We start from the raw sequence: 20,117 nt of genomic DNA on the forward strand, positions 1-20,117 counted from the left end.
CCACTTAGTTAAGTCAAGTGGACTAATTAATTTAATCCTCAAGTCCTAGTCAACTCCTATGGAAAGACTAGAGTTATTGGAGTACAAATTAACCAGTAGAGAATTCCAATTTCAATCAACAGCTGAGTTTGATAACTCAAGTGTTACCAATTACTTAACCACAACCAAAAGAGGAAAATCTATTTGAATAAAAATAATTTGGATAAATTGAAAGCATTCATAACATAAATAAAATAATCTTAAATCTGAAATACCTCAATAATGTATATTAAATAAGAAAATCATAATATGAATGTAGCATAAGTCAAGTTGAAAAGATAAATAATAATTAAAGTAATAAAATTAAAATAGAAAATAAATTAAAGGAATAATGAACCTGTACTTGAAGAGAAGTAATCCTAAAATTAAGAGAAATCCTAATCCTAAATCCTAAGAGAGAGGAGAGAACCTCTCTCACTAAAACTATATTTAATCCTAAATTATGAATTATGAGCTTGATTCTGTTGTTTGAATGCATTCTCCCACTTTATAGCCTCTAATCTGTGTTTTCTGGGCCGATAACTGGGTTAGAAACAACCCAGAATTCGCTGGTTGCGAATTCAAACACGCTGATTTTCGTCACTGCGACGCGTCCGCGTGGAGCACGCGTTCGCATCGCCTATCTCTATGGCCACTATGGCAAATTATATATCAAATTGAAGCCCCGGACATTAGCTTTCTAACGCAACTGGAACCGCATCATTTGGACATCTGTAGCTCAAGTTATGACTGTTTGAGTGCGAAGAGGTCAGGCTGGACAGCTTTGCAGTTCCTTCAACTTCTTGTATTCCTTCCACTTTTGCATGCTTCCTTTCCATCCTCTGAGCCATTCTTGCCCTGTAATCTCTGAAAACACTTAGCACACATATCATGGCATTGAATGGTAATAAGAGAGGATTACTATTAGCAAATATAAGATCAAAGAAGCATGTTTTCAATCATAGCACAAAATCAGGAAGGAAAACGCAAAACATGCAAATAGTATGAATAAGTGGGTAAAGAGTTGATAAAAATCACTCAATTGAGCACAAGATAAACCATGAAATAGTGGTTTATCAGTGTTTTCATAGGATTCTCCCATGTAATTCACCTCTTCCATTGCAGGATTCTCAGGGTCATAAGCTTCTCCTTCAGAGGAGGCTTCTTTAGTACTGCCGGATACAGCTTGCAATCCAGTCAGATTCTGAGAAATCATATTGACTTGCTGAGCCAATATTTTATTCTGAGCCAATATGGCATTCAGAGTATCAATCTCAAGAACTCCTTTCTTCTGAGTCATCCCATTATTCACTGGATTTTTTTTCAGAAGTATACATGAACTGGTTATTTGCAACCATTTCAATGAGTTCCTAGGCTTCTGTAGGGGTTTTCTTCAGATGAAGAGATCCACCAGCATAGTGGTCCAATGACATCTTGGACAATTCAAACAGACCATCATAGAATATACATAAGATGTTCCATTCTGAAAGCATATCAGAAGGACACCTTCTGATCAATTGCTTGTATCTTTTCCAAGCTTCATAGAGGGATTCACCTTCCTTCTGTCTGAAGGTTTAGACTTTCACTCTAAGCTTGCTCAACTTTTGAGGTGGAAAGAATTTGGCCAAGAAAGCATTGACCAAATTTTCCCAAGAGTTCAGGCTTTCTTTAGGTTGTGAGTCCAACCATATCCTAGCTCTGTCTCTTACAGCAAAAGGGAAAAGCAGAAGTCTGTAGACATCGGGATTAATCCATTGGTCTTAACAGTGTCATAAATTTGCAAGAATTCAGCTAAGAATTGATGAGGATCTTCCAATGAAAGTCCATGAAACTTGCAATTCTACTGCATTAGAGAAACTAATTGAGGCTTAAGCTCAAAGTTGTTTGCTCCAATTGCAGGAATTGAGATGCTTCTTTCATAGAAGTCGGAAGTTGGTGCAGTAAAGTCACCAAGCACCTTCCTAGCATCTCCACCATTGTTGTTGGGTTCGGCTGCCATGTCTTCTTCTTTTTCGAAAGTTTCTGTAAGGTCCTCTCCAGAGTGTTGTGCTTTAGCTTCTCTTAGCTTCCTCTTCAGAGTCCATTCAGGTTCAGGATCAGCTTCAACAAGAATGTCTTTATTCGTGTTTTTGCTCATATGAAAAAGAAGAGAACAGAGAGAGAAGAGAAATCCTCTATGTCACAGTATAGAGATTCCTTTATATGAGTAGAAGAATGGAAGAATAGAAGAATGAGGTAGAAAGGGAATAAGAGGAATTCGAACACAGAGAGAAGGAGAGCGTTCGAATTATGAGTAGAAGAGAAGTGTTAGTAAATAAATAAAATAAATAGAAAGAGATGAGAGAGAGAGAGAATATTCGAATATTAATTAAAATAAAAGAAAAATATTTTTGTTTTTATTTTAATTATTAGTTAGAATTCGAAATTTAAGAAAAGAAATAAAATAAAATTAGAAATTAAAACGATTAGTTAATTAGAAAGAATTTTGAAAACGTGGTTAGTGATTTTCGAAAATTAGAAATGGAAAAGTAATTAGGTGGTTTTGAAAAAGATAAGAAATAGTAAACTTTTTTTTTAAATTAAAACAAACAAGTCAAGTGGTTAATTGAAAAAGATTTGAAAATAAATTTTGAAAAGATAAGAAGTTAGAAAAAGACTTTGAAATTAAGTTTTGAAAAAGATATGATTGACATTTATTTTGAAAAAGATTTGAAAAAGAAATTTAAAAAGATTTGATTTTAAAAATTAAAGTTGATGACTTGACTAACAAGAAACTAAAAGATATGATTCTAGAATTTAAAGATTGAACATTTCTTAACAGGAAAGTAACAAACTTGAAATTTTTGAATCAAAACATTAAATGTTAGCAATAATTTCGAAAATTATGAAATAAAATTAAGAAAAAGATTTTGAAAAATTTATTTTGAAGAATTTTCGTAAACCATGAAAGAAAAATGAAAAAGATTTGATTTTGAAAAAGATTTGAAAAGATAGAATTTTTAAATTGAAATTTTGACTTGACTAACAAGAAACAACTAAATTTTGAAAATTTTTGACTAACTCAACCCAAAATTTCGAAATTTATGAGTAGAATAAGGGAAAGATATTATTTTTGATTTTTTTGAATTAATGAAGAAAGAGAAAAACAACAAAATGACACAAGACATAAAAATTTAAGATCAAAGCAAATAAGGCATGCAAGAACACTTTGAATGTCAAGATGAACACCAAGAACACTTTGAAGATCATGATGAACATCAAGAACATATTTTTGAAAATTTTTTAAGAAAAGAAATACATGCAAGACACCAAACTTAAAAATTTTTAATGTTTAGACACTCTGAATTCAAAAATGCATATGAAAAATAATAAAAAGCACAAAACAAGAAAATCACAAGATTAAACAAAGAAAATCATCAAGAACAACTTGAGGATCAAAGAAGAACACATTGCATATATTTTCGAAAATTTAAGAAAAATAAAAAACATGCAGTTGACACCAAACTTAAAATTTGACACAAGACTCAAACAAGAAACACAAAATTTTTTTGGTTTTATGATTTTATTAATTTTTTGTATATTTTTAGAAAATATATTTTGGAAAAAGAAAATAAAGAAATTCAAATTTTTTAATAAGAATTCCAGGATTCGTGTAATGTTAGTCTAAAGTTTCGGTCCAAAAGAATTAGACATGGCCAAATGGCTAGCCAAGCTTTAGCATAACAAATACAGACATGTCCTTTCTACAATGGAAAGTGGAAACCTCAGTCCAAAAGATTAGACATGGCTTAACAGCCAGCCAGGCTTCAACATATCTCATGAAACTCTAGAATTCATTCTTAAAAATTTTTATGAATTTTTTTGAAAACTAAATATTTTTTGTAATTTTTTTTTCGAAAATAAAAATAAAAAGCTTAAACATAAAATAAAATTACCCAATCTAAGCAACAAGATGAACCGTCAGTTGTCCAAACTCGAACAATCCCTGGCAACGGCGCCAAAAACTTGGTGCATGGAACACTACAAGAAAAAAGGCCTATGGCCACGCTTTTTTTTGCCACGCTTTAAAAGCGTGGCCAAAAGTGGTCAATGGCCACGCTTTTGTGAGGGTGGCGATTGAATATAGATTCAGCCACATTTTTTTTGCCACGCTTCAAAAGCGTGGCGAAAAGGGTCAATGGCCACGCTTTTGTAAGGGTGGCAGTTGAATAGAGATACGGCCACGTTTTTTTTCTGCCACACTTCAAAAGCGTGGCCATAGACAAAAACAGGGACGTTTTGAAAGCGTAGCAACAGGGTTTCACTACAGTAACATTTATAAAGCGTGGCCATATCCTGGTGCTCTTTTGCCACGCTTTTAAAGCGTGGCCATATCCTGATGCTCTTTTGGCACGCTTTAAAAGCGTGGCCAAAAGGTTTTTAAAAAAAAAAAACTAGTAACCCGCCCCAAACCCAATAACCCCTCATCGAGACTCTCTCACTCTCAACTCTTACACCGTTACTCTCATCGATTTATGGCAATCTCCCCTCCTTGCGCCATTTTGAGGATTTGAGGAGGAGAGCTCAGATCCCCGCCCTCGCTGTGCCATTTTGATGTCATCGCCATTCCTTTCCTGCTTTCGGCCATCCCACACCTGCCGTAATTGTCCTCCACCACCGGTGCCACCAGGCCGCTCCATCCCCAACCTGACCACGTACTTGTACCACACCGACACGGGCCTCGTGACTCTAACATGGTCACGCTCTATCTTAGGCCGCTCCCTCGACGTCCACGTCCACAACCACAACCCCGTCGATTCCCCTCCTCCTTATAAAGCCCTTCATATTCTGGAAGAAGCACGGATCCAAAACCCTCTCTTCCACCACGCGACTCTTTTGGAACCTCTCCAAGGCCATGTTCTCTTCCTCCTTCTCCCCCGAACCCCACTCCTCCTTCTACCTCGCTCTCGTCGTCCACAACCGCATCGTTCTCCTCCTCGGCGATTCCCCCAAAGACGCCTACTCCAAGTCCAAGGCTCTCCACGCTAACAACCCCAACTCCCTACTCCTCAAGAAGGAACATGTCTTTGCCGACACCGTTTACTCCACCACCGCCATTTTCGGCGGAAAGACCCGACGTATTCAAATCGACTGTGGCTCCTCCAAGGATAACGACTCTGCCTCCTCCAAGCTCTCTTTCTCCGTCGACGGTGACAGGGTGCTGCAAATAAAGCGCCTCAAGTGGAAGTTTAGGGGGAATGAGAGAGTTGAAAGCATGGAGGGAGCGCCGGAGCTTCTCCCGAAAGAGAAGGATTCAGAAGGCGGCGAAGGTGGAAACGAACAAGGACAACAAGGGAAGGCGTCAAAGGGAGAAGAACGAGCTAGCGAATCACCTTGTGAAACTGAGTCGCAGCGCAGTGTGATGAAGAGTTCAGATAAACCTCCGATGGGGTGAATTCAGGAACCCTAGCTGCTGAATCACCTGTTGTGAACAATCGGAGTGATGGTACGGTTTGGTTTCAATGAGTATTTGCATTTTTTTTAATCTTCAAAAATCTAAATGAGTGATTTCTTTGTGGTGAAATGGTCCGGTTGGGGAGCCCTGCTATGCCGAATATGGATGTCAAAGCTGAAGGTAAGGTTAGATCATTTCCATGATAACTTGTTACTATTTTTATTATGTTTCTTAAATCGAGATTTTAAGTATTGTTTTGCTGTGATCGTTTTAAATTTTGTGGGAATCTCACTCTTCGTGTTCATCTGCTTGAAGTTGTAAATTGTACTTGTACATATGTGATACGAAAGAAGGGCTGGTTTTGGTTTTGGTTATGATTAGAATTTTCTGAGCTGCCTGATTTAGGATTGTTTTTATCTTTCTTAATGTTGAGTGTATAGTCTGAGTTGCCTGGTTTAGGACTGGCTGGTTTCGTTTATTGTGCTGTTTTGGTTTTGTTTGTTGTAAATATGGACTTTGTAATCAGACACAAATACAAGAAGCCAGAAAGATCTTTAGTCTTTTTGAGATATTTATTATATTAAAATATATTTTGCTTCAAATTGATGCTATTATATTATTGGTACTAGACAAGGACTTGAAATCTTTGACCTAATGCTAGTGCTTATTGTAAGGCAGAGAGTGGTTGGCACAAGGAAGATGAAATCCTTGATGACAGTTGGGTTCAGCAAAGTAGAAAGAAAGGGCCAGCTACCTCACATCTCGATGGATTGAATTGGGAGGTGCTTGTTGTCAATGAGTCGGATGTCAATGCCTTTTGGCTACCTGGTGGTGAGATTGTTGTATACACCGGATTTTTAGAGCATTTTAAAAGTGATGCTGAGATTGCCACTATAATTAGACATGAGGTATAATTGTGCTTTGTTTAACTAATTGTTTTTTCAGTTTAAGATTTGTAGGAGGTTCTTGGTTTATTAATTCGTCTGAAAGATATCTATGCTTATTTGTCTGTTTTTTCTTCTTAATTAGGTTGGTCATGCTTTGGCCCGACACACCACTGAATATATGACGAAGAACTTGTGGTTTGCTATCCTGCAGTTTATTCTTTATCGATTTGTCAAATTTTAAAATGATCTCTCAGGTTATTTACATACCTTTTTCAAGCTAGTTTATTGACTTAGTCTCTGAGGTAGAGTAACTATAAAAAAAACTTAAATGATCAAATATAGAGTGAGGAATAATTTCCAACTCTATCTGACTTGTTCAACAGCAAATTTGTGAAAGTAATCTCCCACCTACTCGTTTCGTTTTAGCTTGCTCCTCGTGCCCTGCAGTCACTACTTACTCACCAACCAAATAATGTTTCCCTATTTAAACATTTCATAACTAAGCTGAATTGTTTAGGAAGGAAGATGGTGGGCAAGCAAAGTGTTTCCTCTGACCCCCTGAGCTGGGGCCTAGCAGCGGATTCACTCCAGGGCAGCCACTTTCATGAGGTCAAACGCATGGTGGCGGAGTACCGGAAAACTATTGTTCTTTTTTCTTTGAAATTTTGACTTTTTTGATGATGAATTAACGATAATGGTGATTAAGGTAATGCAGTTGTTAGAACGTTAAAATTGAACTGTTCACTCTATTTTCAAAGTCTTCAATACATTTTCTGCTTTGTTTCTAGCTAAAGGAAGTTTTGAAATTTTGGACCTCAAGTAGCTGAACTTGTTTTGTTTTTCTTTTAGTTTCAAATTTTATTTTATTTGTATATTTCAGTTTCGAACTTGAATTAATTAATTAATTATTAGTTAATCACTGCTAAACCCTTTTTTAATATTTTTTCTTTCATTTTTGTAAATAGTAGCACGCGTGAAGTTTAGTACTGAGAAGTTAGAAGTATGAAGGAGATGTTATAAGAGGAGAAACAGTAGGACCTACCTACAATATATTCGGGGTAAGGTCAATTGATTTTGCTGGCTAACTCTTATTAATTAATAACTTAACCTCCGTTCCATGTAAGTAAATAACAAGAGACGATTTTGAACTTTGAAGGAAGTTCCCTAGTGCTGTTGAGATGTTAGGTTATGCTTCTCGAATTTCAGGTTGTTTTTTCAACCATTTGGATTGTGATAAGGAAAATACTAATCAACTATGATATGGTTTGCTTATGTGTTTCTGGCTGTGTAGCATTTCTCTAGTGTTATGCTCATTATTCAATAGACTGTGTCTCTGTAAATTCCTATTGCTAAATAAATGGTTCATGTTATTGAGTTCAAGAAGATAGAGTAGCAATTAACTAGTAAAAGGCATAACTAACCTTGATAGAGGGTTTATTCATAGTGGCAGAGCAAATTTTAGTTTTATATCCATGCCCTCAACAGTTTGTAAATACTTATTTTTATTTATAAATTTTGAGGGGGGCAAAGCAATTAACCTTTTTGTTTCAAGTCGAACAGCTCTCATTTTATTGGTTAGTTTCAAGGTGTACTGCAGTTTCTATGTTTTAATACTATTTTAAACATGGATGGTGAGCATATTCTCAGTTGCTCATTTTCGTGAAATTAATTCCATGCTAACAGGGATGCTGAATACATAATATGCTGTAGAATGAGAATAAATACTCTTGACGTGTTCAAAAGTTTGCTGATAAATTTTACAATTACTCTAATTATTTATCTGTTTCTTTTACGTTACTCTTGGATATATTATATTTGTTTGTCCTTGGTTTTATTCAATTTCTGCTGCTGAAGGAAGTTACAACCAGCATTGAATCAGGGGAAAATTAGCTTTTTGTTTAGTTTATTAAGTAATGTTAGTACCAGAGATACATTGATCCACAGATGCTGTTAATTATTCAGCTCAATTTTCAAAGGTTTTTATGAAGTATACTAGGATTGTATTATAACATTATGCTGTAGTTTTTTGTAGATCTGTGTTTTCAGTAAATAATCAATCGAAGATTGTAAGCAAGTGCTTGCATAGGAAGTAACAAGCATAAGCATTTTCCATAATTTATCTTATAGGAATAGCTTATTGATTTTCCATAATTTTGGGGAAACTAGAAACAACCTGTGCTGCTTTGCTCCTATGTTCCTTCCGTACTTCTTTCGCACTGGTTTATGACTGGTCAGTCTTCTCTGCTCCAAAAGTCACTGATTCTGCTGGTATATTGTGAACGTAAAGATTTTCCCTCAAATTGTTACCTTGTTGCTGAATTAAATATCAGATTGGTAGGTAGATCCACTGAAATGACCTAAATTGAATAAGTTCTTTTCAACTGGAAGGCAAAATTCTAATTTAAGTCCTGACAAACAAATTTTCAATTTGTTTTTACTGTTTTATTTTTGGTAGAATTTGTGTGTGTATTGATTGTATAGAGTTAGTGTAGTTTGTGTTTTTGAACAATTTAGTGTAGTTAGTGTACTTATTGCCCCCTTTTTCGCTTAGCTATTATCTTGAAGTTTAATTCATGCTTGAAATTGCATGATCATGCGTACATTCTAGCAGAAGAGATGCTGAATCTAATCCTTTGGACTATCTGTAACTCTATCTTCATGCTCAATATTAGATAGAATGCATAGCTAAATTTATCTGGATTTTCTTTATTCATTTGTTCCATTTTCTACTTTTTATGATATCTGCGTTAATTTACTGTTCCCATTTTTCTTCTTCCATATTCCAGAACTGTGATGGCAATTCTTGGTAATGGTCTCCTCTATTCCCCCCCAAATTATATAAACAGCTCAAAGTATAGTGTTTGATTTAATCTGATTTTGATATATATTAATATGCAGGACCTTGGCAACCTTTTCCTTATTTTAGGTGTAAAAGCATGATTTTAAGTGTATATATTCTTGGCAGCCTTTTCCTTATTTTCCGTTTGGATGTTTATTTATCCAACTTTTGCTTGTCAAGCACAAGATCATGATTCTTTTAACTTCTGCAACTTGCAGGTATTGGAGGCAAGAGCTGGGTTCTATGAAAAGCCAATTGCTACAATAGATTTTGCATCACTATATCCATTTATTATGATGGCCTATAATTTATGTTATTGTACCCTGGTAAATCTTAACTCTTCATGTTTCTAGCTGCTACCATGAGCAACTTAGTGTTTTTTTATCCCCTGTTGTATTTATTTTTATTCATTAGGGTTCATTGATTTTTTTTTTGGGTAACAGTTTTGACTTTTGAGCACTTCTTGTTTACTGTTTTAAGGTGACTCCTGAAGATGTTCGGAAACTTAATCTCCCTCCAGAATCAGTGAACAAAACTCCATCTGGGGAAACATTTGTTAAATCAAATTTGCAGAAGGTCTGTTGCTTTTAATTTGGTATTTTGAGCATAGTTTAGTTTCGTGTTATTGTACTTTTAGATTTGCATTTACCAATCATTAAGCATAGTTTAGTTTCTGTTGCTTTATTGTTCTTGATATTTTGCTGCAGGCTAGTATTGGAATGGATAACTTGAACGCTTAATGTACAAAGTGGAGAAGTTTTAGGTTGATTTTGATCTTTTACTAAGTATTTAGGCTGATGAGCATCTCTATTAGTGTAATTTTGATATATTATGAGCAGTTCTAACTTGTATTGTTTCTGTATTTTTCTTCGGTTTTTAGTTTTGGAATTTGAACTCGAGATTTATTTTGTATTTGAATATTAATTTTTTAATGTATAAAACAATTATAGTAAATTATATATGTCACTAATTATTATTTGATATGTCTTGTAATAAAAATTGCATACTATATTTGTAGGTTTGGTAATAAAAATGGATTGAAAATTTATATTGTGTAGCAATGAAGATCAAGTAACGAAAAGATTTTTTTTTAATTTAACAAGGATTTCGCCACATTTTAAAAGCGTGGCTGTATATCTTACTATGGCCACGCTTTAAAAGTGTGGCCGTATCTCTTCCTATCGTCACGTTTTAAAAGCGTGGCCATACCTCCCCTTTGGCCACGCTTATAAAAGGTGGCCAGATCTGCCCTATCGCCACGCTTTAAAAGCGTGGCCATATCTCCCACCTACCGCCACGCTTTTAAAAGTGCTAATTTGTAAAAAAACGTGGCAAAAAAAGCGTGGCGATAGATTGAAAAAAGCGTGGCGATAGAGCAACCGCCACCCTTTCATAGGTCACCCTTTCAAAAACGTGGCGGTAGCTCAAAATGCGTGGCAATAGATGTATTTTCTTGTAGTGGAATTGTGATCACACTTTTGACAACTCCGGTACAACTAACCAGCAAGTGCACTGGGTCGTCCAAGTAATACCTTACGTGAGTAAGGGTCGATCCCACGGAGATTGTTGGCTTGAAGCAAGCTATGGTCATCTTGTAAATCTTAGTCAGGCGGATTCAAATGGTTATGAGGTTTTAATAATTAACAGATAAATAAAACATAAAATAAAATAAAGATACTTATGTAAATCATTGGTGGGAATTTTAGATAAGCGTTTGGAGATGCTTTGTTGCTTCTGAACCTTTGCTTTCCTATTGTCTTCTTCCAATCATGCATGCTCCCTTCCATGGCAAGTTGTATGATCTTCTCGGATGAAAAATACTAGGTACGGTTTCTGCACGGCTAATTAACTGTCGGATTTCTCATATCGGATGAAAAATACCAGGTATAGCTACCGCACGACTAATCATCTGTCGGTTCTCACTAGCATTGGAATAGGATCTCTCTATCCTTTTGCACACTATCACTGCACCCAACATTCGCGAGTTTGAAGCTCGTCACAGTCATCCCTTCCCAGATCCTACTCGGAATACCACAGATAAGGTTTAGACTTTTCGGATCTTAGGAATGCTGCCAATTGGTTCTAGCCTATACCACGAAGATCCTAATCTCACGGACTCGGTCCGTGAATTAGAGACCCAAGAGAATATACTCCAGCTGTCGTCCAATGACTATGTTGAACATCATGTAGACCGCTTGTGGTTGTCAGGCACGCGGATCTTGGCTAAGCGAGTAATGAAGATAGTGGGTGATTGTCACGGGTCATCCCTTCATTCTGACTTAACTGAATTAAATACGAGAGTATATCTTGGAGAAGAAGTAAGCGTGAGTTGAAAGAAAAATAATAGTACTTGCATTAATTCATGAAGAACAGCAGAGCTCCGCACCTTAATCTATGAGGTGTAGAAACTCCACCGTAGAAAATACATAAGAAAAAAAGGTCTAGGCATGGCCAAATGGCCAGCCTCCTAAATGGCATAAGATTGTTCCAAAACTAAAAAGATTCGATTACAATAGTAAAAAGTGCTATTTATACTAAACTAGTTACTAGGGATTACAGAAAATAAGTAACTAAGTGCAGATAGTTCAGAAATCCACTTCCGGGGCCCACTTGGTGTGTGATTGGGCTGAGCATTAAGCTTTACACGTGCATAGGCCATTGTTGGAGTTAAACGCCAGCTTGGATGCCAGTTTGGGCGTTTAACTCCAGTTCTGGTGCCAGTTCTGGCGTTTTACGCCAGAAAAGGGTCTCTAGCTGGTGTTTAGACGCCAGTTTGGGCCATCAAATCTCAGGAAAAGTATAGACTATTATATATTTCTGAAAAGCCCAAGATGTCTACTTTCCAACGCAATTAAGATCGCGCCAATTGTGCTTCTGTAGCTTCAGAAAATCTATTTCGCGTGCAGGAGGGTCAGAATCCAACAGCATCTGCAGTCCTTTCTCAGCCTTTGAATCAGATTTTTGCTCAAGTCCCTCAATTTCAACCAGAAAATACCTGAAATTACAGAAAAACACACAAACTCATAGTAAAATCTAAAAATTTGATTTTTGCATAAAAACTACTAAAAATATAATAAAAAGTAACTAAAACATACTAAAAACTATGTAAAAATAATTGCAAAAAGGGTATAAATTATCCGCTCATCAATACCAAACCACCATTTTACCAAATTAACATTCTTTTACTCATAAAACCTACACATTTGCAACATAACAAGTCCCTTTTCATTAACACCAACCACTATCACATTAATGCTCATACCATCCCATAAAACTCATACAATAACTCCAAAATCCACCATTCCAATCACAAGCTACAACATTAAAATTCATTAACTTACTTCCTCAATTCATCAATAACAACCCATAAATCATCATTAACCAATCAACAAGTCATAACCACAAAATTTCATTAACATATACCAACAACATCATCAACTCACCATTATAAATTCCAATAACACATATTCATTAACATCAATAACTCATTCTCATTAATTCCAACATCTCATATCTATTAATTCCAACACAAGCTCAATCATCAATTTATCCATCAACATCACAAAACTAATCATTTAATGCATTTAACCATTTTAACTTATCCTATAGTTCCCTAGCCTAAGTTTTCATAGAGCTTTACATATTAAATGCGCGAAACCTAAACCATACCTTGGCCAATCACTACATTTAGTCCAAGGCAGCCACACTAGTCACATACACAGCCCCTCACGCTTGAGGAATCACCCAAAATCTCAGTACCAATCATCCACCAAGTCTCCAAATGCCCACAATTCAATTCCAATGCATAATTATATACTTAATTCACACCTAATACACATGTACACTTCAATTTCAGATTTCACATAATAAATCCAAGATTTGACTAAGGTTTAGGTGATCCTTACCGTACTCACACGTATAGCAACTCAAACCCGATAAGCTCCAGAAGCTAAATCGAACCTAAACACCGAATTTGGCAAGATTTCATTACAAGGGCTCAATTTCACAAATAGAAAGGGGGTAAAGAATCTGAGATGGAACTGAGGCTTACCCGTGAAATTGATCCGATGAAAATGTAGAGCTCGACGTGCTGGACGCGTGGCCGTAAACGGTGTGGCAATCGGAGCTCGAACGGAGAAGTTATGGTGGTTGCAAGTGGGAGTTAGGTTTTGATGATTACCTTTCTTCTCCTTCCATGGCTGCTGGACGAAATGAAGAATGGAAGGAAAATGATGAGCTGAAGCTCATTTAAGTAATGGGTCCGGTTCGGCCCGGTTCAACCGGTTTGGCCTATTCGGCCCAATTTTGGGCCAAATTTTTTGAAATTGGTGTCAAAATTCTCTTTTTGCAGAGCTCTATCCTAATTTGATATAAAATTCACATTTTTAATTTGTTTTATTAAAATTTAATTTATTGACTAATTATTTGCTAATTTTACGGGGTTTACATATCCACTCTTCCTATCTCTTTTCTTCTACTACCACCAATGCTACTTAATATCAGACTTTTAAACTCGAACAAAGAACTAACTCACTGGGTACACAACAGAATGGAATTACCACACTCAAATATGACTTCGGTGTCACTATTTCTCATACGGCAATTAGGATACACACTTACAATCACATATCCATCACCACTAGATATTTTGGCTTATTTTTCGTAAGAAAAATGGAAGGGGAGAAGAAGTGAGATATTTGTGTAAAATACAAAAGGTTGCACATCCTTTATAGCTGCTGAAAATTTGTCGTAGTGTATCTCGTTTATACTATAAATAAAATAAACATGTCTCGTGTTTTCTGCCTTATCTGTAAACGAGATATGTACATTCTTATTTTACTTACACTGTAAATGAGACGAAGGATAAGTACATTTTGATAAAAAAAAACTACAAATTATATATTTTGATAAATAAAATATTTATTTTATTTTTTTTAAAAAAATCCTTTTCTTCTGGTTATCTTTAATTTCAATGGGAATGAAATTTATATAATAAAAGAAAAAGACTAAATTACCTATCCTAATCTAATCCTAACTCTCTCTTTCACTTTTCGGTCTTCCTCATTTTAGGTTGAAACTAAACCCTAGCGGAGGCACTTTTTCTCTTTTCCAAATTCATGAAGGCTCTGCCAGTGTCGGTGCCACCTCACTGTCCTTTTGAGTTTGCATGACCACGGTGCACCTGATTCTAGAAAGAAAATCCACTTCGATCCTTTTTTGTTCGCCTTTGTGTTCAATCATCCCGGTTCTCATCGCCATAGCTTCGCAACATCCATTACAGCTCACCTCGATTCACCGTCACTGCATGCTTGCTGTCATTGTCGTGCCTCTAGCCGAATCCTTCTCGTCGTGTGCTCACGTCTGGCAACTTGTGCATCTCTCGCCTCCACGTCTTCTCGAGCTGTGCTTCCTGCTTGTGTCGTCACCGCACCTCCCTTTCCTCTCTCCCTCCTTGTGTCTCATTAATAACAATCAAAGAGAGTTTAATTTTTCTTCTGCAACCCTGTCCATCTTTTTCAAGTACAAGATCTTCTTTAGGTAAGGATTTGGGTTAAGGATGCCTCAAGTATTTTCATGAAGTGTTTATGTATCTATGATTGTTTGACATCTCTATTGTAGAAATCTAGGTATTCATCTATATTTTTCTTTGATACTTTTTTTTATATTTTTGTTTTTTTTTAAGCTTTGTGTGCTGTGAGTTATTGGCATGAGGGTTTGTGTTAGGTTTGTAAAATTATGTCAAATAATTTTGTCATATTTGGTAAATGATGAAAATGGTGACTAATTTTTATAAAGTTACTTGCAAATATATGTTGATGATTTTTATTGACAGCAATGAAATATGACATATGATGTAGTTTATGGTATTGATTTATTTATTACTATTGTTAATGAAATTTGATTTGTGAAGATAGATGCAATAATTTATTTATCATAGTCAGAAAAGCACAATTTTGTAGAGTGTTGGTATTAATTTGATGATTCTAGATTTGATGTTATTTAAGTTGCTAAATCCTTTTCATGTTTTCAAGTTTTACATGTTTAGTTAGTAGTAAAATTTAAAGGTGTTTCTTTTGTCTTGTATTCGTCAGTTTTCGATACAGGTGAAAGGTTTTTTGACCAGATTGAGAATGGTATTTATTAATGAGTATTAATTTATCACTACAAGAAAAAAAGCCTTTGATTGTGGTTGAATTGTAGGGGATCAATTTTGATTAGTTGCTTTCTATTTGGTTGAATTGTATATTAAAACAAATCTAGAATTTTGATTAGCTACTTTTTGTTTGGTTGCCTTCCATTCTATTCTTAATGTTGCCAAGACCACATACTTACTTTTGATGTAAAGATGTTATTGAATTGGATGTAGTTTTCTACACTTAGAATTTGAAGATAAAACTGAATTGTATGTTATGTATTTTGTATGGCATAACTGAATTGATTTACAAAGTTTAGTGTCTTACATATATTCATGGCTCATGTTTAGATAACAACATGCTAGAGATTAATCCACCTAATTATATATGAACTGTTATGTTAAATGAACCTAATTACCATATGTGGATTAGATAAGTTGTTAGTTTTACCATGATTATAGAAATCAAAAGCAATGGAAATCTAATTTTATTTAATCTTTAATATAGTATTTGTTAACTTATAATCCCATTTGAAGAGTAATGGAAGAGAATTATCGGCCTAATTCAAAACAAGCTAAGCGTCAATGGACGTCACACGAAGACGCAAAACTAGTTAAATGTTTGTGGAGCTTATGGTGCGCAGAATCCCACACTTCCACACAACTGAACCAGCAAGTGCACTAGGTCGTCCAAGTAATACCTGAGTGAGTCAAGGTCAATCCCACAAGGATTGTGATTTGATGCAAGCTATGGTTATTTTGTAGATCTTAGTCAGGCGAGTAGGAGATGTAGGTTTGTTGTTTAATTACATAAAAGAAAATAAAGAGAAAACATTACTCAGAACTCAGAAGTTGTGTAAACTATGATAAGAAGGTGGTTAAGGCTTGGATATGTTTATTTCTTCTGGATTAACTCTGGTCTTACTCTTTTCCTCAACAGTGAATGATTTCTTCTATGGCAGGCTATATGTGATCAACGCTGGTTGAGAGGTCGCCAATGCTCCTCCAGATCTGAACCCCAGGGTTAGTGTGGATCCATTCTGATTGAAGGTGAAGCTCCTGTAGTCCATTCTCCTTAATGATCCTACTCAAAATGCCACAGACAAGGTCGGATCTTTCGGATCAGAGAATGCTGCGCTCTTGGGTTCTAGCCTCTACCACAAAGACTCTAATCTCCCCATACCTCGGCTGAACTGGTGTCTCGAGAAGTCCTCAACGAAGTCGTGGATTAGTCATCTAAGAGATGTATAATCAAGCTGGTGGTTCATCATTGTCCAATGAAAGACTCATTCTGAACCCAAGAAGAACACGAGTGGTTGTTAGGCACGCGGTCTTAGAATGAAGAACGAAGACACATCTTAGAATAGAGAATCAAACACGGATTGAAATAGAGCAGTAATACTTTTATTAATCCATAAAACTCAGCAGGGCTCCTCCCCTCAACCTAGGAGGTTTAGAAACTCATATTGATAGAAAATACAATGATAAAGGTGTAAAGTGTACGTCCTCCCTTTGATGAGAGGTGTAAAAATCTTTAAATACTAAACTAATGACTAAGGATTACATAAAAAAGGGTAAAACAGTCTTTTAGTGCTAAAATCCACTTCCGGGGCCCACTTGGTGAGTGTTTGGGCTGAGCTTTGATGAGATCCACGTGCTAGGAGGCCTCTAGGGCATTGAACGCTGGCTAGGGGGTCCTTTATGGGCGTTGGACGCTGGTCTCTTCTCCTTTGGGCGCTGGACGCCAGAATAGGGCAGTAGGCTGGCATTGGACGCCAGTTTTGGGCATTCAAATCGGAAGAAAAGTATGGACTATTATACATTGCTGGAAAGCTCTAGATGTTAGCTTTCCATAGCCGTTGAGAACGCTCTATTTGGATATCTGTAGCTCCAGCAAATCTCTTTCAAGTGCAAGGAGGTCAGATTCGGACAGCATCTGCAGTGCTTTCTCTGCCTCTGAATCAGACTTTTGCTCCAACTCCTCAATTTCAGCCAAAAAATACCTAAAATTGCATAAAAACACACAAACTCAAAGTAGAATCCAAAAATATAAATTTTGCACTAAAACCTATGAAAACTTAATAAAAATTAAACAAAACATGCTAAAAACTATATGAAAATGATGCCAAAAAGCGTATAAAATATCCGTTCATCAGCTTGCAACTACTTCTTAAAGGTGTGATAATGGCACGTTTAAATTTGGTTATAGAAAACATTTGAAAAAAATACTTCATAAAAATTAAAGATCACTGAATATGATTTTAAAGTACAATTTTTCTTACCTAATATTTGTTTTTCTTGTTTATCCTCGGCATAGATTAATTTTATTATTAAATGGTCACATAATTATACCCTACTACTGGAGAAAGCTATTAGGATCCTCCATTATACTCTGCATATACATAATACAATAATGCAAAATTCATCACTGATTTTTATCACATACATGTACTAAGCTATAGATATAGATTAGCAGAAGTCCTCGCGCATACGTGCGGGTAGTTGTAGTATTTGGTTATTGTAACTATTCTTTAAAACATTTAATACATTTGATATGGGAAATTGGCTCTTTTCCCCCCTAGAAACACAAACCGAGATATCAATGAACCCTCTCGGCTCATGCAATTTCTTCCTTCTCAATTGGTAGCTACACTCTTCTTTAGAATTTTTCTTATTCTTTCCATTAACATGCTTTACAAGAAACTCCATGTGCAAAACTTCACCATATCAAATGTCAATAGGAAAAAAAAAGCAAATTCGCAAGAAACTTATCAATAGAACAAAAAAATTAAATTCAAATAGATCAGTAAAGAAACATATGAATTAAAAAAAGGCCAAATGCATAATTATAATGTCTACTATAATAAGAATAATAAGTTTAAATTATACTAGCACCTCAGCCCTCTCCACCTAAAGTAACCACTAACCAATATAACCTATTCCTTTAAAAAGATACTTATTAATACAAAAGCAAATAAACTAACCTTCAACTTCTCATGAGCTTCATTCATAAAATTTTCCATGTATTTCTTTATTTGATAAGTATAACTGAAAGAAGAACACGTAATTAAACTAATTATCATGTGTTTAGATAGAATGCTAAATTATAGAAAGTAGTAACAAAAGAGTAAGCGTAATAATACTTTTTTAGATTAAAGAATATTGCTGCATTGTTACTTTTATATGATTGAATTCATTTGTTTAGCTTAAAATTTTAGAATACTGAATTACAAAATCATTCAAATAACACTAGTAGCTAGTATTTAAATTTACTCTAAATGAATAAAAATAAATCAATAAAGCAAATAGAAGGTAGCAGAAAGACTTACATCCAATGCCTTGGACTCCAATTGCTTTCGTTTTTCATTTCTAATATCTTCATCAAGGAGTATTGCCTCCTCATCATATCTGTTGAAATAAGATATTATTCACAAATAAAAAAGAAAGATTGAATCACTGAGGAAAAATCACACATCATTAATTAGCAACATTGTATCTCAAATCATGCATAAATTGCATTTTAAAAACTTGCAAAAGTAATAGAGTGCAGTAAGCAATAATTTTGATTTCCAATGTTAACGAATATATTTGTACTTTATCATATGTATAATTTGGCGTCTCATTGTAAAGACAAAGAGAAGACTCCAGTAACAGAGCAAGATTGGCTAGAAGAAAGGAGCATCAAATATAGAAAAAAAAAATCACAAATGCTATGCCAAAAGCCCTAGTGAAAGAATACCAATCATCAATCTCATCCATCAAAATAGATTCACCCAAACAATCCAAACAAAAATAGTTACAATGCATATTCACATATCAAATCATCAATCTCATCCATCAAAATAGATTCACCCAAACAATCCAAACAAAAATAGTTACAGTTTAGCTAGTCAATCTGCAAATTATATTATTTGTTGAATAAATATAACACACCATTTCAAAGAAACCAAGTGCTTTCAAGAAAACTAAGCTAAAAGATCAACTGATTCCATCAAAGTCATACAATGATTCTCATATATGATGCCATTCTAGCAGTGATACTTATTCTTGATTCAAAAATAGGTTTTCAATAAAAGGCAGTTTCGATAGTCATTTTGAGCTTAGATATCCACATAGTGCATTAATAAGAACAACTCACTATAAACTTTAGTGGGTTGGATTCTTAAAAAACTAAATATTTCTGTATTGCAAGAAATTTAACATGAAAATGACCAGACAATTAACACAAACTCATTGATTCAAAAGTTATAGATAAATAAAAGATTGAGATAAATAGAACTTGAAAGATGACAAATTAATAATTGCATAACTAAATTACATATCTCAAATTAGTAGTCACAATAATAAAATCTAGTCATGGTTTGAGTAACTTATTCTTAGTAAGATAGAGTTATGAAGCTCAAACAATGTCACAGTGGAAAAATGATGGGAGAAAGTAAACAATAAACTTGAGAAATTTCAGCAACATATTACCTAGTTTAAGTCATGACTAATTTTTGTGGTGTACTGATGACCATAATTCACTCCCCATATAAAAATAATGAATTTGTTCTTTTGGCAAGCGTACTAAAGATATCATCAAGTAATAACCCACTAGGAGTGGGATTGTATCCATAGAGATTGGTAGATTTGAGTAATTTTAATCAATGGGTGAATTAGTCAAGCGGAACAAAATAGATTGTGATTGCAGAATTGTAAATGAGCAGAAATGTAAATGACTCAAAAGTAAAGAGAAGGAATAAAGTGCAGGAAAGGAAATGGCAAAAATGTAAAGTGTAGAAACATAAATGACTTAATTGTAAATGG

The 20,117-nt window shown here is 35.0% G+C and overlaps 2 protein-coding genes across 2 annotated transcripts; both read left to right on the forward strand.

Moving 5' to 3' along the window:
• Window positions 4,794-5,452, forward strand: LOC110266836. Its single transcript, XM_021111870.1, has one exon. It carries the CDS (start codon window positions 4,913-4,915, stop codon window positions 5,450-5,452), a length of 540 nt encoding a protein of 179 aa, XP_020967529.1. The 5' UTR covers window positions 4,794-4,912.
• On the forward strand, window positions 9,327-9,933 carry LOC107619773 (DNA polymerase delta catalytic subunit-like). The gene is made up of 3 exons (XM_021111685.1): window positions 9,327-9,504; window positions 9,659-9,754; window positions 9,886-9,933. The coding sequence occupies exons 1-3, from the start codon at window positions 9,328-9,330 to the stop codon at window positions 9,916-9,918; spliced, it is 306 nt and encodes a 101-aa protein (XP_020967344.1). The 5' UTR covers window position 9,327; the 3' UTR covers window positions 9,919-9,933.

The sequence above is a fragment of the Arachis ipaensis genome, chromosome B09 (genome assembly GCF_000816755.2).
Source record: "Arachis ipaensis cultivar K30076 chromosome B09, Araip1.1, whole genome shotgun sequence".
NCBI classification, from domain to species: Eukaryota; Viridiplantae; Streptophyta; class Magnoliopsida; order Fabales; family Fabaceae; genus Arachis; species Arachis ipaensis.